General features: G+C 38.7%; 2 protein-coding genes across 2 annotated transcripts in view; one reads left to right on the top strand and one right to left on the bottom strand.

The window, feature by feature from the left end:
• The window catches only part of LOC126263482 (monocarboxylate transporter 12), a 748,493-nt gene extending 726,474 nt beyond the window's left edge, over nucleotides 1-22,019 (top strand). The window contains exons 8-10 of the mRNA XM_049960574.1: nucleotides 7,712-7,877; nucleotides 8,125-8,325; nucleotides 21,415-22,019. Of these exons, the coding sequence (XP_049816531.1) occupies nucleotides 7,712-7,877; nucleotides 8,125-8,325; nucleotides 21,415-21,557 (510 nt within the window). The 3' untranslated portion in view covers nucleotides 21,558-22,019. The remainder of the gene's footprint in view (nucleotides 1-7,711; nucleotides 7,878-8,124; nucleotides 8,326-21,414) is intronic.
• Nucleotides 22,020-22,063: 44 nt separating this feature from the next.
• Nucleotides 22,064-23,794, bottom strand: part of LOC126263679 (visual pigment-like receptor peropsin) — a 152,978-nt gene continuing 151,247 nt past the window's right edge. Inside the window, exon 8 of the mRNA XM_049960801.1 lies at nucleotides 22,064-22,355. Within this exon, the coding sequence (XP_049816758.1) occupies nucleotides 22,275-22,355 (81 nt within the window). The 3' untranslated portion in view covers nucleotides 22,064-22,274. The remainder of the gene's footprint in view (nucleotides 22,356-23,794) is intronic.

Below are 23,794 nucleotides of genomic sequence, written 5' to 3' on the forward strand. Positions count from 1 at the left end.
ATTCCAAGGAAAACTAAAAATATACGTTGTTAGTCCTTCCTTCTATAAATTTTATGACTACTGAAAACTTTAGTGATTTCTAAGATTTTCATCGTGAGACTGATTGATGATTCAGGCTTCTGGCTGAGTTAATGATTCTGTGTTAAGCACAATATTTCTATGTATAACTTACTTGTATTCTGCAGGTACTCTGAGCACTGGTTTTGTGTAGGCTTAGTGCCTAAGCTACGTCCATTCTGTCTGAGTTGGCAAAACACGTAAGAACACTGCACAGAGCACTTAAGAAGAGAACTTTATCAATTACTGAAACATTATGCACAAGATTCAGTTGGCAGTTTGTGTAAATACCTTAAGCATATTATCAATTAAAACCACTCATTCACAGTAAGACACTTAAAAATTGTTCGTGGTAAAGAGACATTTATTCTTACAGCATTAAGGAACTGTTATTCTGTTCATAAAAATTGTTAGAGTTTTAGAGTCTTGTCAAAAGCAGTAAATAAACAGCAGTTAATTAATGTAATAGCATAATAGCAGCTTTTTTATATTTATTTTCAAAGTAGTGCATTTTTTGCTGTTTCAATCTAACATGTGTGTGCTTAAACTGTTTAGGGCAGTTTAGTCAGTGACAGCCATTCACTCTAATTCTCACAGTAAATTTATCAACTAGAATACCTAAATACTCTTAGACAGTCATTAATAATATCATTATAGACAAATCAAAGTGACAAAATCACAACACAAAACCAACAATCAACAGCCTATCAGGCTACAAAATGTAGCTCCTCATTCTAGGTGTAAGTACTGAGCAGGTAAAAGGCCTCCTAAATCTGAGTACAGAAGAAGAGTTAACCTACCAACATTATGAATTTCCTTGAAGAAAACTGCCTATTGACAAACAGTCAACATGGGTTTAGAAAACATTGTTCCGAAACACAACTAGCTCTTTATTAACATGAAGTGTTGAGTGCTACTGACAAGGGATTTCAGATCGATTCTGTATTTCTGGATTTCCGGAAGGCTTTTGACACTGTACCACACAAGTGGCATGTAGTGACATTGCGTGCTTATGGAATATCATCTCAGTTATGTCACTGGATTTGTGATTTCCTGTCAGAGAAGTCACATTTCATAGTAATTGATGGAAAGTCATAGAGTAAAACAGAAGTGATTTCTGGCATTCCCCAAGGTAGTGTTAGAGGGCCTTTGCTGTTCCTTATCTATATAAACGATTTGGGAAACAATCTGAGCAGCCATCTTAGGTTGTCTGCAGATGATTCTGTTGTTTATCAACTTATAAAGTCATCAGAAGATCATAACAAAATGCAAAACGATTTGGAATAGTTATCTGAATGGTGCAAATAGTGACAGTGGACCCTAAATAATGAAACGTATGAGGTCATCCAAATGAGTGCTGAAAGGAATTCATTGAATTTTGGTTACACCATAAATCAGTCTATTCTAAAAGCCTTAAATTCAACTAAATACCTAGGTATTACAATTACTAACAACTTAAATTGGAAGGAACACATACAAAATGTTGTGGGGAAGGCAAAACAAAGACGGTGTTTTATTGGCAGGACACTTGGAAAAAGTAACAGATCTACTAAGGAGACTGCCTACACTACACTTGTCCATCCTCTTTTAGAATACTGCTGTGCAATGTGGGATCCTTACCAGATAGGTCTGACAGGGTACATCGAAAAAGTTCAAAGAAGGGCAGCACGTTTTGTATTATTGTGAAATATGGAAGAGAGTGTCACAGAAATGATACAGGATTTGGGCTGGACATCATTAAAAGAAAGGCGTTTTTCATTGCAATGGAATATTCTCACAAAATTCCAATCACCAACTTTCTCCTTTGAATGCAAAAGTATTTTGTTGACACTGACCTACATAGGGAGAAACGATCACCACAATAAAATAAGGGAAATCACCGCTTGTACGGAATGATATAGGTATTCGTTCTTTCTGCACTCTATACAAGATTGGAATAATAGAGAATTGTGAAGGTGGTTTGATGAACCCTGTGCCTGGCACTTAAATGTGATTTGCAGAGTATCCATGTAGATGTAGATGTAGATGTAGATGAAATGTTTAAGTAACTGGTGAAAGATATGAATTGGGAATATGTTTACAGTGCTCATGACTGAATAAAAACTACAACACTTTCACTGAAATAAAGGTGTCCTGTAGGACAAAAAACAGCTCCAATGGTGTCAGTTTAGCTCTTACAAGGAATACTGCAGAATATTAAGCAAAGTAATCCAGACATGTACATAAATTTGCTGTGAGGAAAAGATAGCAATATGAAACAACAAAATAAAAACAATATGGAATATAGTGAAAGAGGAGACTGCTGTAACTAGAAATGTACAGTAAGAGACAGCTTTAAGGGTACATAATACATTGGTAACAGATTGGTGTAGTGTGGCAGATCTCTTTAACAAGTACATTATATTTGTCGCTGATAAGGTAGGATTGTCAGGACCAGTAAACAATGCCCTAGAATATCTGAGACTAGCCTTGACAAAAAGCTTCACTTAGATGGATGTGGCACTCACTTCATCAAATGAAGTAACTTCCATAATAAAAGCTTTAAAACCTAGGCATTCTAGTTGTTTGATGAAACATCAACAAAGTTTGTTAAAGAGTGTTCTAGTGAGTTCAGTAAAATCTTAAATTATTTGTGCAATAAGTCTTATCACTGAAACATTTCCTGACTGACTGAAGTATGTTGAAATTAAACCTCTGTTCAAGAAAGGGATAAAGAAATGCCATCAAGCTGCAGACCAGTTTCTTTTTTGCCAGCCTTCTCAAAGAAATTTATAAAAGGTAATGTAGAGGCAGCTTTTTAATCACAAATAACATACATTCCAAAATACATTTTGGATTTATGAAGGCTTCTGAGAATGCTATTCACACATAAAGTGAGTATGTACTTAATTCATTAGATAATAATTTACAGGTTACAGGTGTTTTCTGTGATTTGTCAAAGGCATTTGACTGTGTGAATCACAACATACTTTCAACTAAATTAGGGTACTGTGGCTTCACTGGCAATGCTGAAAAATGGTTCTACACATATCTCGAAAATGGAAAACAAAGGGTTTCATTACGAGAAACTGAAGCTATAGTCATCATCAGATTGGGAAATAATGACATGTGGGGTCACACAAGGGTCCATCTTAAGGCCATTGCTTTTCCTTGCTTACATAATGACCTCTTATCAGTTATATTCCCAGATAAAGAGTTTCTTTTGTTTACAGATAATAGAAGTATTGCAATGAATAGCAAGTTAAACATAGTTTTAGAAAGGGCTGCTAAAGACATTTTCATTAACATTAAAAATGAGTTACAGACAACTTACTGTTGTTAATTTTGAAAGACTCACTACATGTGGTTCAGAACATGTAAGAGGTTCACACCCAGCATATGCAGAAGTATGAACAAGTGCGGATAGATTAGATGTACTTTTCATTCCAATATATTCATAGTTAGGAGATCTTCTAGGATGCAGAACACATCAAAAAACAAGAATACACAATAAATATTTACAAGTAAAAACAAATGTGCTAATGTACCTTTCACAAATTATAATGAAATGGTTCTCATGGATGTGGAATAAGCCAAAAAATTTCAAACAATTTTTGTTTACAAGGTAACATCTTATTTACAATAACTGCATTACTGTGCCATACTTATACAGAAGCCAGACTGTACATATTGCTCACATTATTTGATATTATTAACAACATTTACACATTATTTGGTTCTACTACAAAATTCATCAATGGAGGAGAAGCAGCTGACCACCAATAACTCAGTTAAACTGAAATTTAACTGCTAATAAACTTTTTATGGCTGCTGGCAAGTTACTGAAAATGTATGTTCCTTAATAAATGATACCTTTCTGGAATAAATCTTTGTGAAGATTATTCTTATTTCTGTTGTTGATTTCATGATCTGAGCATTGGTTTGAAAAAGAGGCATGTATTTAAAGACAAATTTCATTAAGCAATAAATATATTGGGAAGCAGCAATTAGTATCCCTAGTTCCCCAAACAGGCCTCTTTAGGATGTTCTTCTACATCTACAATTATTATTCTTCCAATCTTATCCTCTGATCCCTATGTGAGCAACATTTAGGGGATTTAAGTGTACTCATAGATTGATCATTTAAAGCCAGTTTTTGAAACTTGGTTAACAGACTTTCTCGCGATAGTTTATGTCTTATCTTCAAGAGTCTTCCAGTTCAGTTTCTTCAGTATGTGTGTGACACTCTCCCATGGAATAAACAAACCTTGTGCTGGCCTTCTCTGTATTTGTTCATTATCCCCTGTTAGCCCTTTTGCTATGGGTCCCACACACTAGAGCAATATTCTAGAACCAGCTACACAAGTGATTTGTAAGCAATCTTCTTTGTAGACTGACTGCACTTATCCAGTATTCTATCAATAAATTGAATTCTACCACCTGTTTTGCCCACGACTGAACCTATGTGATCATTTCACTTCTGTCCGTACAAAAGTGTTTCACCCAGGTATTTGTATGAGTTGGCCGATTCCCGTGGTGACTCATTGATATTGTAGTCATAGGATACTACGTTTTTTCATTTTGTAAAGTGCACAATTTTACATTTCTGAACATTTAAAGCAAGTTTCCAGTCTTTGCACCACTTTGAAACCATATCAAGATCTGACTTAATGTTTATGCAGCTTCTTTCAGGTAGTACTTTGTTATAGATAACTGCATCATCTGCAAAAAGCTTGCTGTCACTATTAATGATTAATGTTATTTGTAAGATCATTAATATACAACATGAACAGCAAGGATCCTAGCACACTTTCCCGGGCTTACCTTATTTTACATCTGACGACTCTTCTCCATACAAGATAACACGCTGTGTCCTCCTTACCAAAAAGTTTTCAATCCAGTCACAAATTTCACTTGATACTCCATATTATCATCCTTTTGACAGTATGCATAGGTGTGGTACTGAGTCAAATGCTTTTCAGAAATTAAGAAATACTGCATCTACCTGATTGCCTTGATCCAAAGCTTTCAGCATGTCATGTGAGAAAAGTGAGAGCTGGATTTCACACAATCGATGTTTTCAGAATCCATGCTGGTTGGCACTGAGGAGGTCATTCTGTTCAAGTTACCTCATTATGTTTGGGCCCTGGAGATTTATTCAGTTTTAATGATTTGAGCTGTTTCCCAACACCACTGTGACTGATACTGATTTTATTCGTTCTTTCAGTGGTACGAGGATTACATTGGGGCAGTTCTTCTGGGTTTTCCTTTGTAAAGGAGCATTTAAAGTCATAGTTAGGCATTTTAGCTTTTGCTTTGCTAGCCTCAATTTCAATTCCTATCTCATTTGCTAGGGACCGGACACTAACTTTGGTGCCACTGACAGCCTTTACATATGACCAGAATTTCTTTGGGTTCTGTGAAAGATTGTTTGACAATATTCTGCTCTGGTAATCATTGAAGGCATCATGCATTTATCTCTTGACAACCAAACACTTTGTTTTAAATTTATTATGCTCTGTTTCTTTAGAAGTTTCTTTACAGTGACCGTATACCATGGAGGTTCCCTTCCATTACGAACTGTTCTAATAGGTACATATCTGTCCAGTGCATGATCAACTATTCTTTTAAACATGAGCCAGAATTCCTCTACTGGTGCCACCTTGTGCTGAAAGTTTCAAGTTTCTCATTTAGATATGACACTATGCTTGTTTTAGTTGTTCTTCATACTTTTGTAATCATTGTTTCTGTAACAGCATCATAGTCACTGATAACAGTTTTGATGTTGGCATCTTTGAAGATCTATCTGTTGCTGTTAGATCCAATATATTTCCATCATGAGTGGGGTTCCTAACTATCTGTTCTAGGTAGTGTTTTCAGAGAATGCATTTAGTAATTTTTCACAGGATGTTTTATCATGCCCAACACTAACAAAACTGTAATTTTCCCAATTAATTGTTGGACGATTAAAGTCTCCACCAATGATTAGAGTATGACTGGGAACTTACATACAAATGGACTGAGGTTTTCTCTATGCTTTTCAGTTACATCGGGAGATAAGTCTGATGGGCAGTAGAAGGATCCATTTGTCATTTTATGCCCACCCCTGATGCTGAGCCTTGCCCAAATAAGTTCACATGCAGCTTCAGATCTCTGTGGATCTGAGTTTCTTGTCTGTTGCAACAAATATACCACCTCCATTTCCCATTTGCCTATCCTTTCAATATACACTTAATTTTTTCCTAAAAATCTCACTGCTATCACGTTCAGGTCTCAACCAGCTTTTCGTACCTAGTACTATAAGAGCTTCACTGCTTTTTATGAGCACTTCAAACTCTGGCACTTTATTGAGTTCACATTCCTGTTTTGTGTTTTTTTAGGACTCAGAAAGCTTTAGCCTGGCTTGATGAGTTACCCCAAAAAATAACCCCTTGTGGTATTATGGAATGAAAGTAAGCATAGTATCTTAGCTTTTTAAAATTTTTATATCACCTATGTCAGAGAACATTCACACTGTAAATAGAGATTTGTTTTACAACAGTTCTGTGATATGCTCCTCCCTCTTGAATTTATTATCAAGCTGTAACCCCAAGAATTTAACACTATCAAATTCTTCCATCTGCTTTTCATCATATCTTACACATAATGTGATGAGAAACCTCTTTACAAGTTATAAATTGCATATGGCGTTTTTTTTTTATATATAAACATTTAGTGATGAAGAATTGATTAAGAACCATGTATTAATGTCCATGAAAATTTCATTAACTGATCTTTCTTAGACAGTGTCACATTCCTAAGGCTGCAAGTTGATAATAAATTCAGTTAGGAGGAGGATACCAGAGAACTGCTGAAAAGTCTAATCATATTTTTGTTTGCAGTGCAAATATTGTCAGACATAGGTGACATGAAGGTTGCTTCCTTTCATTCCATAATGTCATATAGTATCATATTTTGGGATAACTTTTCAAGTCAAGCAAAAGTTTTCAGAATGCAAAGGCATGTAACCTACATTACTTATGGTGTGATTTTATGAACGTCCTATAGAAACCTGTTCAAGGAACTTGGTATACTACCTACTGCTTCTCAGTATATTTATTCTTGAATGAAGCTTATTGTACATAATATATCCTTTCTTCCCAATAATCAGCTCAGTTCCCAAAATCAATACTATGGACAGAACAAAACGAACTACATTAACTACATAAGACACTTAATGTCACCAAAAAATGGGTCCACTATTTCAGGAATACGTATTTTCAATAAATTGCCAGCAAGCATAAGACATTTAGCTACAATAAAGTTCAATTGAAGAGGTGCCTGGAGGATTTACTTGTGGCTAATCCTTTTTATTCCATTGACAAACTTCTAAACAGAATAATTTGATACACTGTGTTATTATCATCATTATTGTTGTTGCTTGTACTTCAGGTTGAAAGCCACTGGGCATGATGAGCAAATTAATACTATTTTTTATTAAATTTTAAGTTGCATTTGACATGATCAATCATTAATTTCTTCTTTTATCTCAGCACAGATCAAGACAAATCCAGCCCAATAAGCTCTTTCAAAATTTACACTTACAAGTGGAAAGCCCCAAGTTATAAGGCAATAAAACTGTTGTATTTACCATATGTTCAAATAGAAAATTAATATACCCTTTTTCTTTCTGCAGGTACAAGCTGAGAAACAAGGAATATCGAAAGAGTCAGCCAGTTACCTTCTCTCTGCTGTTGGTATAGCTAATACAGTAGGTCGTGTGCTTTTAGGCTACATTTCAGATAAGCCATGGGTCAATCGGTTGTATATATATAATGGGTGCCTTGCAATTTGTGGCATAGGTATGCAATGTTCATTCTTATTATACATAGTCAAATATTTTCTATTATTGGAAATAGTAAGTAGCTTCTTTATGTAAATATACTATTAAGATTCTTCATCAAATATGGAACTTTTGACCTTCACTGGGTAATGTATTATAGAAGTGTTCACTATATGAACTACACAAAATAGTTTAGTATTGATTTTTCTGCCTCAGTTAAATGTGTTACTTTAAAGAACTCATATGTTGTTATTTTGTACTTACAGCAACAGCTATGAGTGTGCTCTGCCATGATTTCTATTCAATGGCATTCTACTGCTGTGTATTTGGTTTTACAATTGGAGCCTATGTTGGGCTAACCTCAGTTATTCTTGTTGATCTTCTTGGCCTTGACAAGCTCACAAATGCCTTTGGACTCCTCTTGCTCTTTGAAGGTGTTGCTTCACTTTTGGGGCCTCCCATTGCTGGTAAGTTTCATAAAGTAATCTCAGATAACCACAGGAAGTTCTACACGTAGCACTGTTCTTTGAATCATAGGCTCTCTTAGTGTTTAACCATACTTAGTTCGTAATTGTGGCACCCAGTTACAGATGAAGTTGTGGCAAAATACTTAGAAAATAAAATATGGTAACTGTCATTATTTGTCACAGCTATCATGAGTACTGCATATACTTTAATTTGAGGTTTCCAAAGCTGTCAGTATGTCTTGAAACCTTTCAGAGAACAGTGAGACACCAGTTATAAGAATATTTTTATTATTGTCAGTCTATTTTTTAAATAAAAACATTTTTCTAAGTTTCTTATGATTGCTTATATCTTGCCAAAAGAAATGGTAACATTCAATCAGAGAAAGTTTTTACAGAAATTTGTTGAAAGCATCTTGATATTTTCAGTTCATTTTTTATTTATGTAGATGTCAGAAATGACAGAGTCCTTTCACAGATGCACAATTCACCAATGAGGCAAAAATGATGTTGCCACCCTCCTCCACACGCACGCGTGCATGTATGCACAGACACACACACACACACACACACACACACACACACACACACACACACACACACACACACACACACATCGTTCCTTTGAAAGTTTTCCTTCTCCATCCTTCCACTATCTGAGCTTGTGCTCCATCTCTAAGACCTCATTGTCAATGGGATGTTAAATACTAATCTGCTCCTCCTCCTTCAACTTGTTACATATAACCAGTAACATACATAATCTGCAAAGAGAATGGAGATTATATCTCAAAACTGGAGTGTTCAAAAATTCATCTATTTACCATTTTCATGTGATGTAGCTCTTTTTTTTTTTTCTTTTGTAGCTTGATAGCCATAGCTCAGATTCCTTATATTTTCCTCTATAACTGCCCAAGTAACCTATTGGAGAAGGACAAGGTTATACATAACACACTGAATCCTGTAATGGAAAGTAAAGAAATTGTGATGATCAAACCAACCATTAGGCTGAGGACTGCTTTGCTTTTCATAGGATTTAAGTATAATGCTGTAACTAGTGACTTAAGATGCTGTTGTGTTTAAGATAGAAACAGTATTACAAAATTGTAGATAACATGTTTCTAGGTCATTAGTTTAAAAGAATTAAAAGCCCTCAGCAATAAAATAAGAAAAACAGTGCTTTGGAAAAAAACTGTGACAAAACAATATTTTTCGAAATGTAGAGAAAAATTAGAATTTTCAGTGACTGTTGCTCTGCAAAATAGTGGAGAATACACCTTTCAACAATTTTGCTTTGGCTATTGGCCACAGTGACAATCAACCCAAATCTTATCAATAATGTGACTCTTCCTGCTTTCCTGATTAATATGTCCAAAGTCTCAAGTCTGCCACCATATCACATTTTGTGTGTACCAAAATATTTCTTCCAGGGAACTGCTCAGCATCATCAGATGGTGACTGCTTGTTTCTGCTGGCAAGTAGCAACTTCTGATGTCTGCACTATTATGGTCTGTTATGGGGGTGTTGTTTGAAAGTGGTGCATGTGCAATCAAGTCGCTTTCAGACAGATGACAGGAGTGTGTTCGAGGTCTCCTACTGGGAGCTGATCTGTGGCCTTACACTCATGCACTGAGGTTCACTGGGTCTGGAAGCTAAATCAAAATTGTTGCTAGATGTAACCTCCTCCCCCTCTATGTTACAGTGTAATTGTAATCAGATATTCTTGTTTTTTCCTATATTTAAACGCAGAAAGCATGGGTGCCAAGTGCTGGTGCACAACCCTATTAAAAATACAGAATAACAAGACTTTCCAATGACAGGCACACTGCAACATAGTAGAGGATCCGTCTACCAAACAATTTGGGTTTGGTTCCCAGCCACAACACCACACAGCACATGCACCAAAGGCCGCAGTTCGGCTTCTGGTAAGGGACTCGGATGGTGCTGCCATCATCCATCTGCAGGCAACTTCATTGTGCATGTGCAACTTTTAAATGTAGGTACTATAACTGACTGTAGCAGTGCAATGACATCATGCAGCTGACTCTGATTTAGGCCCTCAGGGGAAATACCTTGGTAAAGACAATCATCTAGTGGTTATCGGGAGTGCCAGAAATGGTTTTGGCTATAGCTTCATTTACGTAATTGAGGATAACATCAGGCATGAAGTACCCTTCAAACAAATGTGAAGGTTACTCTTTGAGTGATATCATGAGCCCTGGATGAAGTGTTCCATTGAACACAGAAATGCAGAGCTTCATGACTGGGGAGACATGGCTGTGATCACTGCACCACCTTTCACACAGTCACACCACATATGGCATGGTCTCCATTTGAATGTTTCTGGTAAGAGATTATTTGTATGAGTAATTTACAGTGGCATTAAATATGACCAGGCCTATATCTGTCAAATCCTGGAGATTTACGATATTTTCACTAGACCTTTTCTGTGAAAAATGTTTCTCATAGGTAGAGCTGCTGAATAGCTGTAGACACAACAGCAATAATAAATGAAGAAACAAAAAATGGCAACTTGGGTTGTAAAAAGTTTAATGACCAATACATTGGGACTTTTCCATTAAAACTTAAGAGGTTTGTTGAATAAAAAAGAGCTGCTCATGTCAATACAAGGCACTGGGATCTCTGAAGGTGTTTCTACAGATGTGATATGCATAATAGAACATCATCTGGAAGTCTCAGAAATTGAACAGATGCACCTAGAAGGATACAAGTTAGTATACAAGTTAGTATCACATTACTGTAGGTGTAATATGAGGACACACAGTAGATGAGAAGTTTAATTCATTCCTAAAATTATTTTTTCAGTCTTATGAATCCAGTTTTCCTTTACAAAGAGGACAGGGATGTTTACAGTTAAAGCCAAGGAAAAGGATGGATAATGTCTGGGATCAAAGTATCATGAGCTAGGAAGAGAGAGCTTCATTTGATACAAAGGATTGTCTCTAATCAAGACTAAAAATGTGCTGTAAGCAGTACTGCAAAATTTTTCACCTCATCATAAAAAAGGCAAATATCATGTACTGTGCCCAAAAGTTCCGAATTCCAAGAACAGGGCAAGGACAGCTAAGAGCAATCTTGGGCATGAAATGAATAAACTTGGCAAGCCAAGCCAAGCTAATCATGTTGGGTGGTATGCTTAGCAACTACTTTGTAGTCCAGTTGTCTGCTGGCTACAGTTTGATGGGGGCCATTCATACAGACACATCACTTGTTGTTTGGTACTATCAAATAGGGAGACAAGTGATCTATTGTGTTAAAATGTATGGATTAAAAACCCTAGGTCGAGATTGCACAAATGGCTGATACACACTGAACAAAATAACAATTTCATGTTGATCTGAAGATGGCTTAACAATGAGGTGAAACTAGTTATCAATAAAGAAATTTTTACAATCTTGAACCAGGATTTTTAATCCATACGTTTTAGATGACTTATTAGTTGCCATGTCCACATAGAATATGGCACAGTAATTGCAGCTAAACTGGTAGATTGATTGGCTGCTTTCACAGGTGGCCCTGCTTTTGACTGAGTAGTATAAGGGAAAGTCAAATGGAAACTGAGCACCCAACACCACTCAAAAGTAAACACCACACATACTAAGGCATTTCTTCCACTTGGGGATGAAGCAATCAATTCCTGTTTCATAGAATGCAGTTGCCCATTGATGGAGTCACAACTGCACTCACTCTTGCACTTCTTCATCCAACTGAAACTAGCTTCCATTCATGATTTTTTTCAGCTTGCCAAAGATGTGAAAATCACTCAGTGAAAGATCTGGGCCATACACAGGATGTTGCAATGTTTGCCAAAGAAATGATTGAAGTGTAGCTTCATCCAATTGGCAGTGTGGGGGCAGACATTATCATGCAACAGGACAATTCCATTCAAAAGCATTCTAACAGTCTGAGGGCAAATGGCAAAGCCAACAGTGGAAACCTCCCCATCTCTCCCACCAAAGAAATCCAAAGCTGTTCACAGAAGTTCTGGAAACATCTTGATGACCTCCCTCTTTGACTGGAGGGCCTCTCTTCTCATAGAGTTACTCAAGTATGGAACCACAATAAATTCTCAGCGCTATGAAGACACTTTGCAGAAACTGTGCTGTGCCGTAGAATAAAAACACCCAGGAATGCTATCAGATAGAATCATCTTGTTGAATGGTGATGCCCACCTCTACACTGCCACTCAGACAAAAGCTACACTTTAGCAATGCTACATCCTTCGTACAATCCTGATCTTTCACCATGTGATTTTCACATCCTTGTTGACCTGAAGAAGGGCGTCCATGAATGTTGGTTTCCATTGGTTGAGGAAGTGCAAGAGTACGCACAGTTGTGGACCTGTCAGCAGCTGGCCACATTTTAAAAAATGGGAATTGATCATCTTATCTCCCAGTAGGATAAATGTTTTAACTTTGTGTGATCATTACTTTTGAGTGGAACCATTCTGTGATCCTATTGTGGCAAGAGTTCAGTTTTCATTTGACTGCCCCTGATAGATGTCTGTAGGAAGACTGGAGTGGATGGCAGTGGGGGGACGGATGGGATATATCTTGCATTTAGGTTTATTGTGAGGATACGGGTTATGAGGCATGGGTTTGGGAGAAGGGGTGGAGAAAGGACAGACAAACATATTTTGTAGGTTGTGTGGGGAGTGGAATACCACTGTGGGAGAGGTAAGGAGAATATTGGGGAGGATATTTCTCATTTCAGGGCATGATGAGAGGGAGTCAAAACCTTGTGGAGAATGTGATTCAATTGCTCCAGTCCTGATTGGTACTGACTCACAAGAGGTGTGGTGTTTTTTGACTGTACAGTGGGTATGTGGGGGATGGTAGGTGACTGGTGAGACAAAGTATCTGAGATCTGTTTTTGGACATGGTGGGGAGAGTAATTTCATTCCATGAAGGCCTCAGTGGGATCTGTGAACATTTGGAGAGAGATTGTTTGTCACTACGGATGTGACGACCACAAGTCACTAAGCTGTGTGGAAGGATTTTCTTGATGTGAAATGCATGCCAGCTGTCAAAATGGAGATATTTTTGGGGTTGGTAAGTTTTATATTGATGGAGATACTCAGTTAGTCACCCTTTAGATGGAGTTTGACTTTGAGGAAGGTGAATTGTTGGACCGAGGTGACCAAGTGAAGCAAATGGGAGAAAGTGCATAGAGGTTCTGGAGGAATATGGACAGAGTGTCTTCACCTTCTGACAGTTGGTCACATTAATGTGAGTGGTCAGTGTAGCTGATCATGGTGACCAACAAGGAGGTTGGAAGTTTGAGCCAAGAGTTGAGAAAGATTGTGTTCAATAGCTGCAAGGCTACAGGAATTGTCATGTCAATGTAGAGGGTGGTGACCAATGACAAGGAGGGTGCCAGGTGGTAACAGAAAAGGAACTGCGGAGAGTCAGTAGAGGAAGTAGTTGGTGTCTTTTATATATGAGGGAATAGGCTGGAGGTGTTGGCACACAGGGGCAGAAATAAAGGTATCAGAAGTACAGATCAATGGGCACGCAGTGGATGATGAGGCTCCGTTTGTGAAATCCCTGAATAACCAGCTGGATAATAAACTGAAATGGGTCCAAGCATGTTCTTTTAATGTAACACAAAATCTCAGCTCTGCCTGCTTTGCACTCAGAAATCTCTCTCATTGTGTTGAGCTGCAGACAAGATTGCTAGCATACATAGCTTATTTTCACTCACTGCCATCCTGTGTCTTCTGGAGCATGGCAGCTGAGGTGAAAAAAATGTTTATTCTACTGAAGCATGGAAGAAGAGCATCATGTAAAGTTCATAAGTAAGCATTTTCCAGAAGCCTTTCAAGGACCTAGGGATTCTTACACTTACATGCCAACAACATACTCCCCTCACAAAATGCAAGAAATAGTAATAATCTTCATATGAACTATGCATCCCTCTTTAGGATTCAGGTTGTTGTTGTGATCTTCAGTCCTGAGACTGGTTTGATGCAGCTCACCACGCTACTCTATCCTGTGCAAGCTTCTTCATCTCCCAGTACCTACTGAAACCTACATCCTTCTGAATCTGCTTAGTGTATTGATCTCTTGGTCTCCCTCTACGATTTTTACCCTCCACGCTGCCCTCCAATGCTAAATTTGTGATCCCTTGATGCCTCAGGACATGTCCTACCACCCAATCCCTTCTTCTAGTCAAGTTGTGCCACAAACTTCTCTTCTCCCCAATCCTATTCAATACCTCCTCATTAGTTATGTGATCTACCCACCTTATCTTCAGCATTCTTCTGTAGCACCACATTTCGAAAGCTTCTGTTCTCTTCTTGTCCAAACTGGTTATCGTCCATGTTTCACTTCCATACATGGCTACACTACATACAAATACTTTCAGAAACGACTTCCTGACACTTAAATCTATACTCGATGTTAACAATTTTCTCTTCTTCAGAAACGATTTCCTTGTCATTGCCAGTCTACATTTTATATCCTCTCTACTTCGACCATCATCAGTTATTTTACTCCCTAAATAGCAAAACTCCTTTACTACTTTAAGTGTCTCATTTCCTAATCTAATCCCCTCAGCATCACCCGATTTAATTTGACTACATTCCATTATCCTCGTTTTGCTTTTGTTGATGTTCATCTTATATCCTCCTTTCAAGACACTGTCCATTCCGTTCAACTGCTCTTCCAAGTCCTTTGCTGTCTCTGACAGAATTACAATGTCATCGGCGAACCTCAAAGTTTTTACTTCTTCTCCATGGATTTTAATACCTACTCCGAATTTTTCTTTTGTTTCCTTTACTGCTTGCTCAATATACAGATTGAATAACATCGGGGAGAGGCTACAACCCTGTCTCACTCCTTTCCCAACCACTGCTTCCCTTTCATGCCCCTCGACTCTTATAACTGCCATCTGGTTTCTGTACAAATTGTAAATAGCCCTTCGCTCCCTGTATTTTACCCCTGCCACCTTCAGAATTTGAAAGAGAGTATTCCAGTTAACATTGTCAAAAGCTTTCTCTAAGTCTACAAATGCTAGAAACGTAGGTTTGCCTTTCCTTAATCTTTCTTCTAAGATAAGTCGTAAGGTTAGTATTGCCTCACGTGTTCCAACATTTCTATGGAATCCAAACTGATCTTCCCCGAGGTCCGCTTCTACCAGTTTTTCCATTCGTCTGTAAAGAATTCGCGTTAGTATTTTGCAGCTGTGACTTATTAAACTGATAGTTCGGTAATTTTCACATCTGTCAACACCTGCTTTCTTTGGTATTGGAATTATTATATTCTTCTTGAAGTCTGTGGGTATTTCGCCTGTCTCATACATCTTGCTCACCAGATGGTAGAGTTTTGTCATGACTGGCTCTCCCAAGGCCATCAGTAGTTCTAATGGAATGTTGTCTACTCCCGGGGCCTTGTTTCGACTCAGGTCTTTCAGTGCTCTGTCAAACTCTTCACGCAGTATCTTATCTCCCATTTCATCTTCATCTACATCCTCTTCCACTTCCATAATACTGTTCTCAAGTACATCGCCCTTGTATAAACCCTCTATATACTCCTTCCACCTCTCTGCCTTCCCTTCTTTGCTTAGAACTGGGTTGCCGTCTGAGCTCTTGATATTCATACAAGTGGTTCTCTTCTCTCCAAAGGTCTCTTTAATTTTCCTGTAGGCAGTCTATCTTACCACTAGTGAGACAAGCCTCTACATCCTTACATTTGTCCTCTAGCCATCCCTGCTTAGCCATTTTGCACTTTCTGTCGATCTCATTTTTGAGACGTTTGTATTCCCTTTTGCCTGCTTCATTTACTGCATTTTTATATTTTCTCCTTTCATCAATTAAGTTCAATATTTCTTCTGTTACCCAAGGATTTCTATTAGCCCTCGTCTTTTTACCTACTTGATCCTCTGCTGCCTTCACTACTTCATCCCTCAGAGCTACCCATTCTTCTTCTACTGTATTTCTTTCCCCCATTCCTGTCAATTGTTCCCTTATGCTCTCCCTGAAACTCTCTACAACCTCTGGTTCTTTCAGTTTATCCAGGTCCCATCTCCTTAAATTCCCACCTTTTTGCAGTTTCTTCAGTTTCAATCTGCAGTTCATAACCAATAGATTGTGGTCAGAATCCACATCTGCCCCTGGAAATGTCTTACAATTTAAAACCTGGTTCCTAAATCTCTGTCTTACCATTATATAATCTTTCTGATACCTATTAGTATCTCCAGGATTCTTTCAGGTATACAACCTTCTTTTATGATTCTTGAACCAAGTGTTAGCTATGATTAAGTTATGCTCTGTGCAAAATTCTACAAGGCGGCTTCCTCTTTCATTTCTTCCCCCCAATCCATATTCACCTACTATGTTTCCATCTCTCCCTTTTCCTACTGACGAATTCCAGTCACCCATGACTATTAAATTTTCGTCTCCCTTCACTACCTGAATAATTTCTTTTATCTCGTCATACATTTCATCAATTTATTCATCATCTGCAGAGCTAGTTGGCATATAAACTTGTACTACTGTAGTAGGCGTGGGGTTCGTGTCTATCTTGGCCACAATAATGTGTTCACTATGCTGTTTGTAGTAGCTAACCCGCACTCCAATTTTTTTATTCATTATTAAACCTACTCCTGCATTACCCCTATTTGATTTTGTATTTATAACCCTGTAAACAGATGATACTAAAGAAAGCAGGTGTTGACAGATGTGAAAATTACCGAACTATCAGTTTAATAAGTCACAGCTGCAAAATACTAACGCGAATTCTTTACAGACGAATGGAAAAACTGGTAGAAGCGGACCTCGGGGAAGATCAGTTTGGATTCCGTAGAAATGTTGGAACACGTGAGGCAATACTAACCTTACGACTTATCTTAGAAGAAAGATTAAGAAAAGGCAAACCTACGTTTCTAGCATTTGTAGACTTAGAGAAAGCTTTTGACAATGTTAACTGGAATACTCTCTTTCAAATTCTGAAGGTGGCAGGGGTAAAATACAGGGAGCGAAGGGCTATTTACAATTTGTACAGAAACCAGATGGCAGTTATAAGAGTCGAGGGGCATGAAAGGGAAGCTGTGGTTGGGAAAGGAGTGAGACAGGGTTGTAGCCTCTCCCCGATGTTATTCAATCTGTATATTGAGCAAGCAGTAAAGGAAACAAAAGAAAAATTCGGAGTAGGTATTAAAATTCATGTAGAAGAAGTAAAAACTTTGAGGTTCGCCGATGACATTGTAATTCTGTCAGAGACAGCAAAGGACTTGGAAGAGCAGTTGAATGGAATGGACAGTGTCTTGAAAGGAGGATATAAGATGAACATCAACAAAAGCAAAACGAGGATAATGGAATGTAGTCAAATTAAATCGGGTGATGCTGAGGGGATTAGATTAGGAAATGAGACACTTAAAGTAGTAAAGGAGTTTTGCTATTTAGGGAGTAAAATAACTGATGATGGTCGAAGTAGAGAGGTTATAAAATGTAGACTGGCAATGACAAGGAAATCGTTTCTGAAGAAGAGAAAATTGTTAACATCGAGTATAGATTTAAGTGTCAGGAAGTCGTTTCTGAAAGTATTTATATGGAGTGTAGCCATGTATGGAAGTGAAACATGGACGATAACCAGTTTGGACAAGAAGAGAATAGAAGCTTTCGAAATGTGGTGCTACAGAAGAATGCTGAAGATAAGGTGGGTAGATCACATAACTAATGAGGAGGTATTGAATAGGATTGGGGAGAAGAGAAGTTTGTGGCACAACTTGACTAGAAGAAGGGATTGGGTGGTAGGACATGTCCTGAGGCATCAAGGGATCACAAATTTAGCATTAGAGGGCAGCGTGCAGGGTAAAAATCGTAGAGGGAGACCAAGAGATGAATACACTAAGCAGATTCAGAAGGATGTAGGTTGCAGTAGGTACTGGGAGATGAAGAAGCTTGCACAGGATAGAGTAGTATGGAGAGCTGCATCAAACCAGTCTCAGGACTGAAGACCACAACAACAACAACAACAACCCTGTAATCACCTGACCAAAAGTCTTGTTCTTCCTGCCACCGAACTTCACTAATTCCCACTATATCTAACTTTAACCTATCCATTTCCCTTTTTAAATTTTCTAATCTACCTGCCCGATTAAGGGATCTGACATTCCACGCTCCGATCCGTAGAACGCCAGTTTTCTTTCTGCTGATAACGACGTCCTCTTGAGTAGTCCCCGACCGGAGATCCGAATGGGGGACTATTTTACCTCCGGAACATTTTACCCAAGAGGACACCATCATCATTTAATCATACAGTAAAGCTGCATGTCCTCGGGAAAAATTACGGCTGTAGTTTCCCCTTGCTTTCAGCCGTTCGCAGTACCAGCACAGCAAGGCCGTTTTGGTTAATGTTACAAGGCCAGATCAGTCAATCATCCAGACTGTTGCCCCTGCAACTACTGAAAAGGCTGCTGCCCCTCTTCAGGAACCACGTTTGTCTGGCCTCTCAACAGATACCCCTCCGTTGTGGTTGCACCTACGGTACAGCCATCTGTATCGCTGAGGCACGCAAGCCTCCCCACCAACGGCAAGGTCCATGGTTCATGGGGGATAGGATTCAGGATGAGTTTTATATTTTATGCAAAAGTCTATAGAAGCTTACAAGTTGACTCCTGGCTGGAAATTGAAAATCATCAAATTTTAAACACAAAGTAAAAGGAAATGTCGTTAGCCGCTCCTGCAATAAATTTGAATACTCGGACTCAGGAATGTAAATTCTGCATAACTATAATATTTTTATTAGACAGATTTTTGCTATTATGTAGTTGTCTGTGTAAAGTTAAAATGCTTTGTTTGAAGTATTAGATAATAACAGCAGATGAGTAGTATAGAACAAGGAGCATGGTATTTTTTGAAGTAGCTGTTTTTCTCCCAACATAAATGTGTAAAGTAATGTAAAAAAAAAAGTCCTGTGACTAGGGCCTCCCATCAGGTAGACTGTTTGCCAGGTGCAAGTCTTTCGATTTGATGCCACTTCAGCGGCTTGCACGTCGATAGAGGTGAAATGATAATGATTAGGACAACACAACACCCAGTCCCTGAGTGGAGAAAATCTCTGACCCAACTGGGAATCGAACCTGGGCCCTTAGGATTGACGTTCTGTTTCACTGGCCATTCAGCTACCAGGGGCATACCTAAAGTAATGTAGAAGTGATTACAGTCACTGCAAGTATAAGCTTGCATGGATTAGCAGTAGTCATAATCTGTTGTTAGTATACTATACAGAAGTGGCTGGCAGTTGTTGCTGTATAACTCGGCTCAACAACATCCCAGGAGGCTCTCCGTCTAGATGGGATTAGCAGAACATGATGTGTGCATGAATGAATGATGAATGATTGAATGAACAAAATATGATCCAGTGGGAGACCTAAGATCCATAGATTGAACTTATTAGTAATACTTGTATATAGATTCCTTCCCTAAATATACACTCCTGGAAATTGAAATAAGAACACCGTGAATTCATTGTCCCAGGAAGGGGAAACTTTATTGACACATTCCTGGGGTCAGATACATCACATGATCACACTGACAGAACCACAGGCACATAGGCACAGGCAACAGAGCATGCACAATGTCGGCACTAGTACAGTGTATATCCACCTTTCGCAGCAATGCAGGCTGCTATTCTCCCATGGAGACGATCGTAGAGATGCTGGATGTAGTCCTGTGGAACGGCTTGCCATGCCATTTCCACCTGGCGCCTCAGTTGGACCAGCGTTCGTGCTGGACGTGCAGACCGCGTGAGACGACGCTTCATCCAGTCCCAAACATGCTCAATGGGGTACGGATCCGGAGATCTTGCTGGCCAGGGTAGGTGACTTACCCCTTCTAGAGCACGTTGGGTGGCACGGGATACATGCAGACGTGCATTGTCCTGTTGGAACAGCAAGTTCCCTTGCCGGTCTAGGAATGGTAGAACGATGGGTTCGATGACGGTTTGGATGTACCGTGCACTATTCAGTGTCCCCTCGACGATCACCAGTGGTGTACGGCCAGTGTAGGAGATCGCTCCCCACACCATGATGCCGGGTGTTGGCCCTGTGTGCCTCGGTCGTATGCAGTCCTGATTGTGGCGCTCACCTGCACGGCGCCAAACACGCATACGACCATCATTGGCACCAAGGCAGAAGCGACTCTTATCGCTGAAGACGACACGTCTCCATTCATCCCTCCATTCATGCCTGTCGTGACACCACTGGAGGCGGGCTGCACGATGTTGGGGCGTGAGCGGAAGACGGCCTAACGGTGTGCGGGACCGTAGCCCAGCTTCATGGAGACGGTTGCGAATGGTCCTCGCCGATACCCCAGGAGCAACAGTGTCCCTAATTTGCTGGGAAGTGGCGGTGCAGTCCCCTACGGCACTGCGTAGGATCCTACGGTCTTGGCGTGCATCCGTGCGTCGCTGCGGTCCGGTCCCAGGTCGACGGGCACGTGCACCTTCCGCTGACCACTGGCGACAACATCGATGTACTGTGGAGACCTCACGCCCCACGTGTTGAGCAATTCGGCGGTACGTCCACCCGGCCTCCCGCATGCCCACTATACGCCCTCGCTCAAAGTCCGTCAACTGCACATACGGTTCACGTCCACGCTGTCGCGGCATGCTACCAGTGTTAAAGACTGCGATGGAGCTCCGTATGCCACGGCAAACTGGCTGACACTGACGGCGGCGGTGCACAAATGCTGCGCAGCTAGCGCCATTCGACGGCCAACACCGCGGTTCCTGGTGTGTCCGCTGTGCCGTGCGTGTGATCATTGCTTGTACAGCCCTCTCGCAGTGTCCGGAGCAAGTATGGTGGGTCTGACACACCGGTGTCAATGTGTTCTTTTTTCCATTTCCAGGAGTGTAGTATGGAATGGGACTTCGAAGAATAATTCAATAATGAAAAATAGTTATCCCGAGCAGTAAAGCATGTGCCAAAATAGCATCCAGCATACAGAGTCAACATTGGTTGTGGTTGTTTTTAACCAGCTTTGGTTTGTGAAATTTTTGCTGTGTGACGTGAGAGCAATACTTGTTAATTATTGTACCCTGTTAATAGCAACTGAGAGAAACTTTGTTGCAGGTTGGCTGTATGATGAACTGGGTTCATACGATCCTGGTTTTTATGTTTCTGGTGTTACGATAGCACTAAGTGGCCTCATGTTGTTTGTTATACCAAGTTTGCAGAGGAGACAAAATTTACGTTCTCAAGAGGCAGAGTGCTGACAAAGAAGTAATTGTGTCTACATGTGAGGAAGCACAACTCTTAATATTGTGTGTGTTACAAGAAAAGCATTTATGCAGCTGTATGGAAAGTAAAGCAAAGTGATAAGTAAGGAAACCAGATCACTAGCTCTGTGCTAAGTGAAAAGTGACTTAGAGATAAGTATTGTATGATTCAATATTATCAAGTGATTGTTATGTTTGTATGTTTATTTAATGTGTCAGGTGGGCTGCTGGGTAAAGTGCAATATTTTATGTTAAGTTCTTTGAAAATACCAAGGAATTTAACTTGGACCGATCTTTTTGTAAAGACTTGCACATTACTAATTTCCTAATGTTTATATAATGCTGTAAAAATGCCTGCAAATGTCATTATATGATTAAGTGGACATATCAGGTCCTAAAATTGGCATATTACTCATAAAAATTTCTGAGAGTAACTTGGACTGTGATATCATATTTTTATTTGCATAATTGTAATGACAAAACTAAGATGTTTTGTTTCTATTATTCCCATAACAGAAATTCACTGTAATGTATGTTAGGTTATTTGCCATTTTTACAACAATTCATTTTCTAAATTATAGTGGGCATAAAGAAAGTGGGTGACTTTTATAAATTTATATGTTGCAATAAATAATGCTTATTTCAGACAGTGGCTTCAGCAAATATGAAACATTGAAGGTAATCTCCTCCTTGCTGTAATTTGATTCCCAATTATCATGTTGGTCTGCCTGTCAGGGTGTTCCTCAGTTTCTTGTGGGTACCTAGACACACCAGTAATGGCAGGATAGTGCTAGCCTGCCAAAGAAAAAAGAAAACATATTTAAAGAGTCAACAGTAATTTATAAAACATAAACACTGAATTAAATAAATAGTTTTAAGTGCTTGTGTCTATTGCAACATTTACATCTACAGTCCTCAGGATTGCCAAAGATAGAAAACATAAAAAACAACAGTCAGAAAATCTATAATAACAATACTCAGAGCAGCATTCACTCCTCTTCGGCAACAAATATTGTTAAAGACAAATTCTTGTTGAAATATTTTTAAAGTTTAATATCTGAAAAATATGCAAATTATCAGGTTTCCATTTTTCATATTTAGGTATTCAGCATGAGAATGCTAATTGTTTATGCTAGAATACTGTAAACATATATATTTAAAATTTTATTTGAGAAACTCGAGGTACTCCAGAGCATTTTAATGGCATTTATTTGTGTCCTACAAGCAAAGTTGAAGGACCTGGGAAAATAGGTACAGTAAAATATGACAGAGAAATACTGTCGAACCACAAAGGCTTGTGAAATGAGCAGTTATAAAAAAAGCTCAATTATTTTTGCAATTTCAGAAGAGTCTGAGCACAATAATGATAGTGTAGATTTGGGAAAGACATCGTTTGACACTGCTTTCCTTGTTTTAGAATAGTTTCCCCAAGTGATATTCCCACCTTTGAAGGAAAAGGTGTACTAATAGTACTGTTCATATTTTCTGATGAACTGTAGAACAAATAGTTTTCATTTTCAACATCAGAGATAGAGGTAACTGAAACCTCAGACAAAACATTCCACCCTCCTAAGCCAAAGTTTTTAGATGATGATAATATCCTAATTTTTGTAACTATAGAAAATAAGTGTAATTCACTGAAAGGTAACAAAATTAACAATTTTTTTTATTTTTTGTCTTTTTATTTTTTTCATGTTGATAAAAATAATATTTCATCTCCTCATATTATTAAATATATCTAACTTAATAAGGGCAAGAGAAAGGGGAAATATGATAAAATACTTTGGCTCAATCTACAAAAAGAATGTTTTTCACTGAACTGAACTCTGTCTTTTAAAGTGATCTTATCCTTCTCAGAAGCTAAGATAAGCTGTACATGATATGCATGCATGCTCTTCTGTGGAAGTTTACATTATGCAATAAAACGATAAATAACTCATCTCTTATACAATCAACTAATGCTTTCCATTAGTTTCCTTGTCTGAATTGTAATCCATTGGATATATAAGTTACATAACATAGTAGTCTGATCATGTGCAACTGTCTTCTTTTAACATCCCAATGCAGTTTGTACCTTTGTCAGCATGCCTCATGCTGCTTTCTAATAAATCCTTCATCTCTATTCCATTCATACCATTGTATGCTATAGTGCAGTTGTGAAAGTAGCACTTTCTTCCTACAAGTGGATATTTACTTAACTGTGCCTTGGGATGAAAAGGGACGATTAAACAGTA

This window comes from Schistocerca nitens, chromosome 6 (assembly GCF_023898315.1).
Source record: "Schistocerca nitens isolate TAMUIC-IGC-003100 chromosome 6, iqSchNite1.1, whole genome shotgun sequence".
NCBI classification, from domain to species: Eukaryota; Metazoa; Arthropoda; class Insecta; order Orthoptera; family Acrididae; genus Schistocerca; species Schistocerca nitens.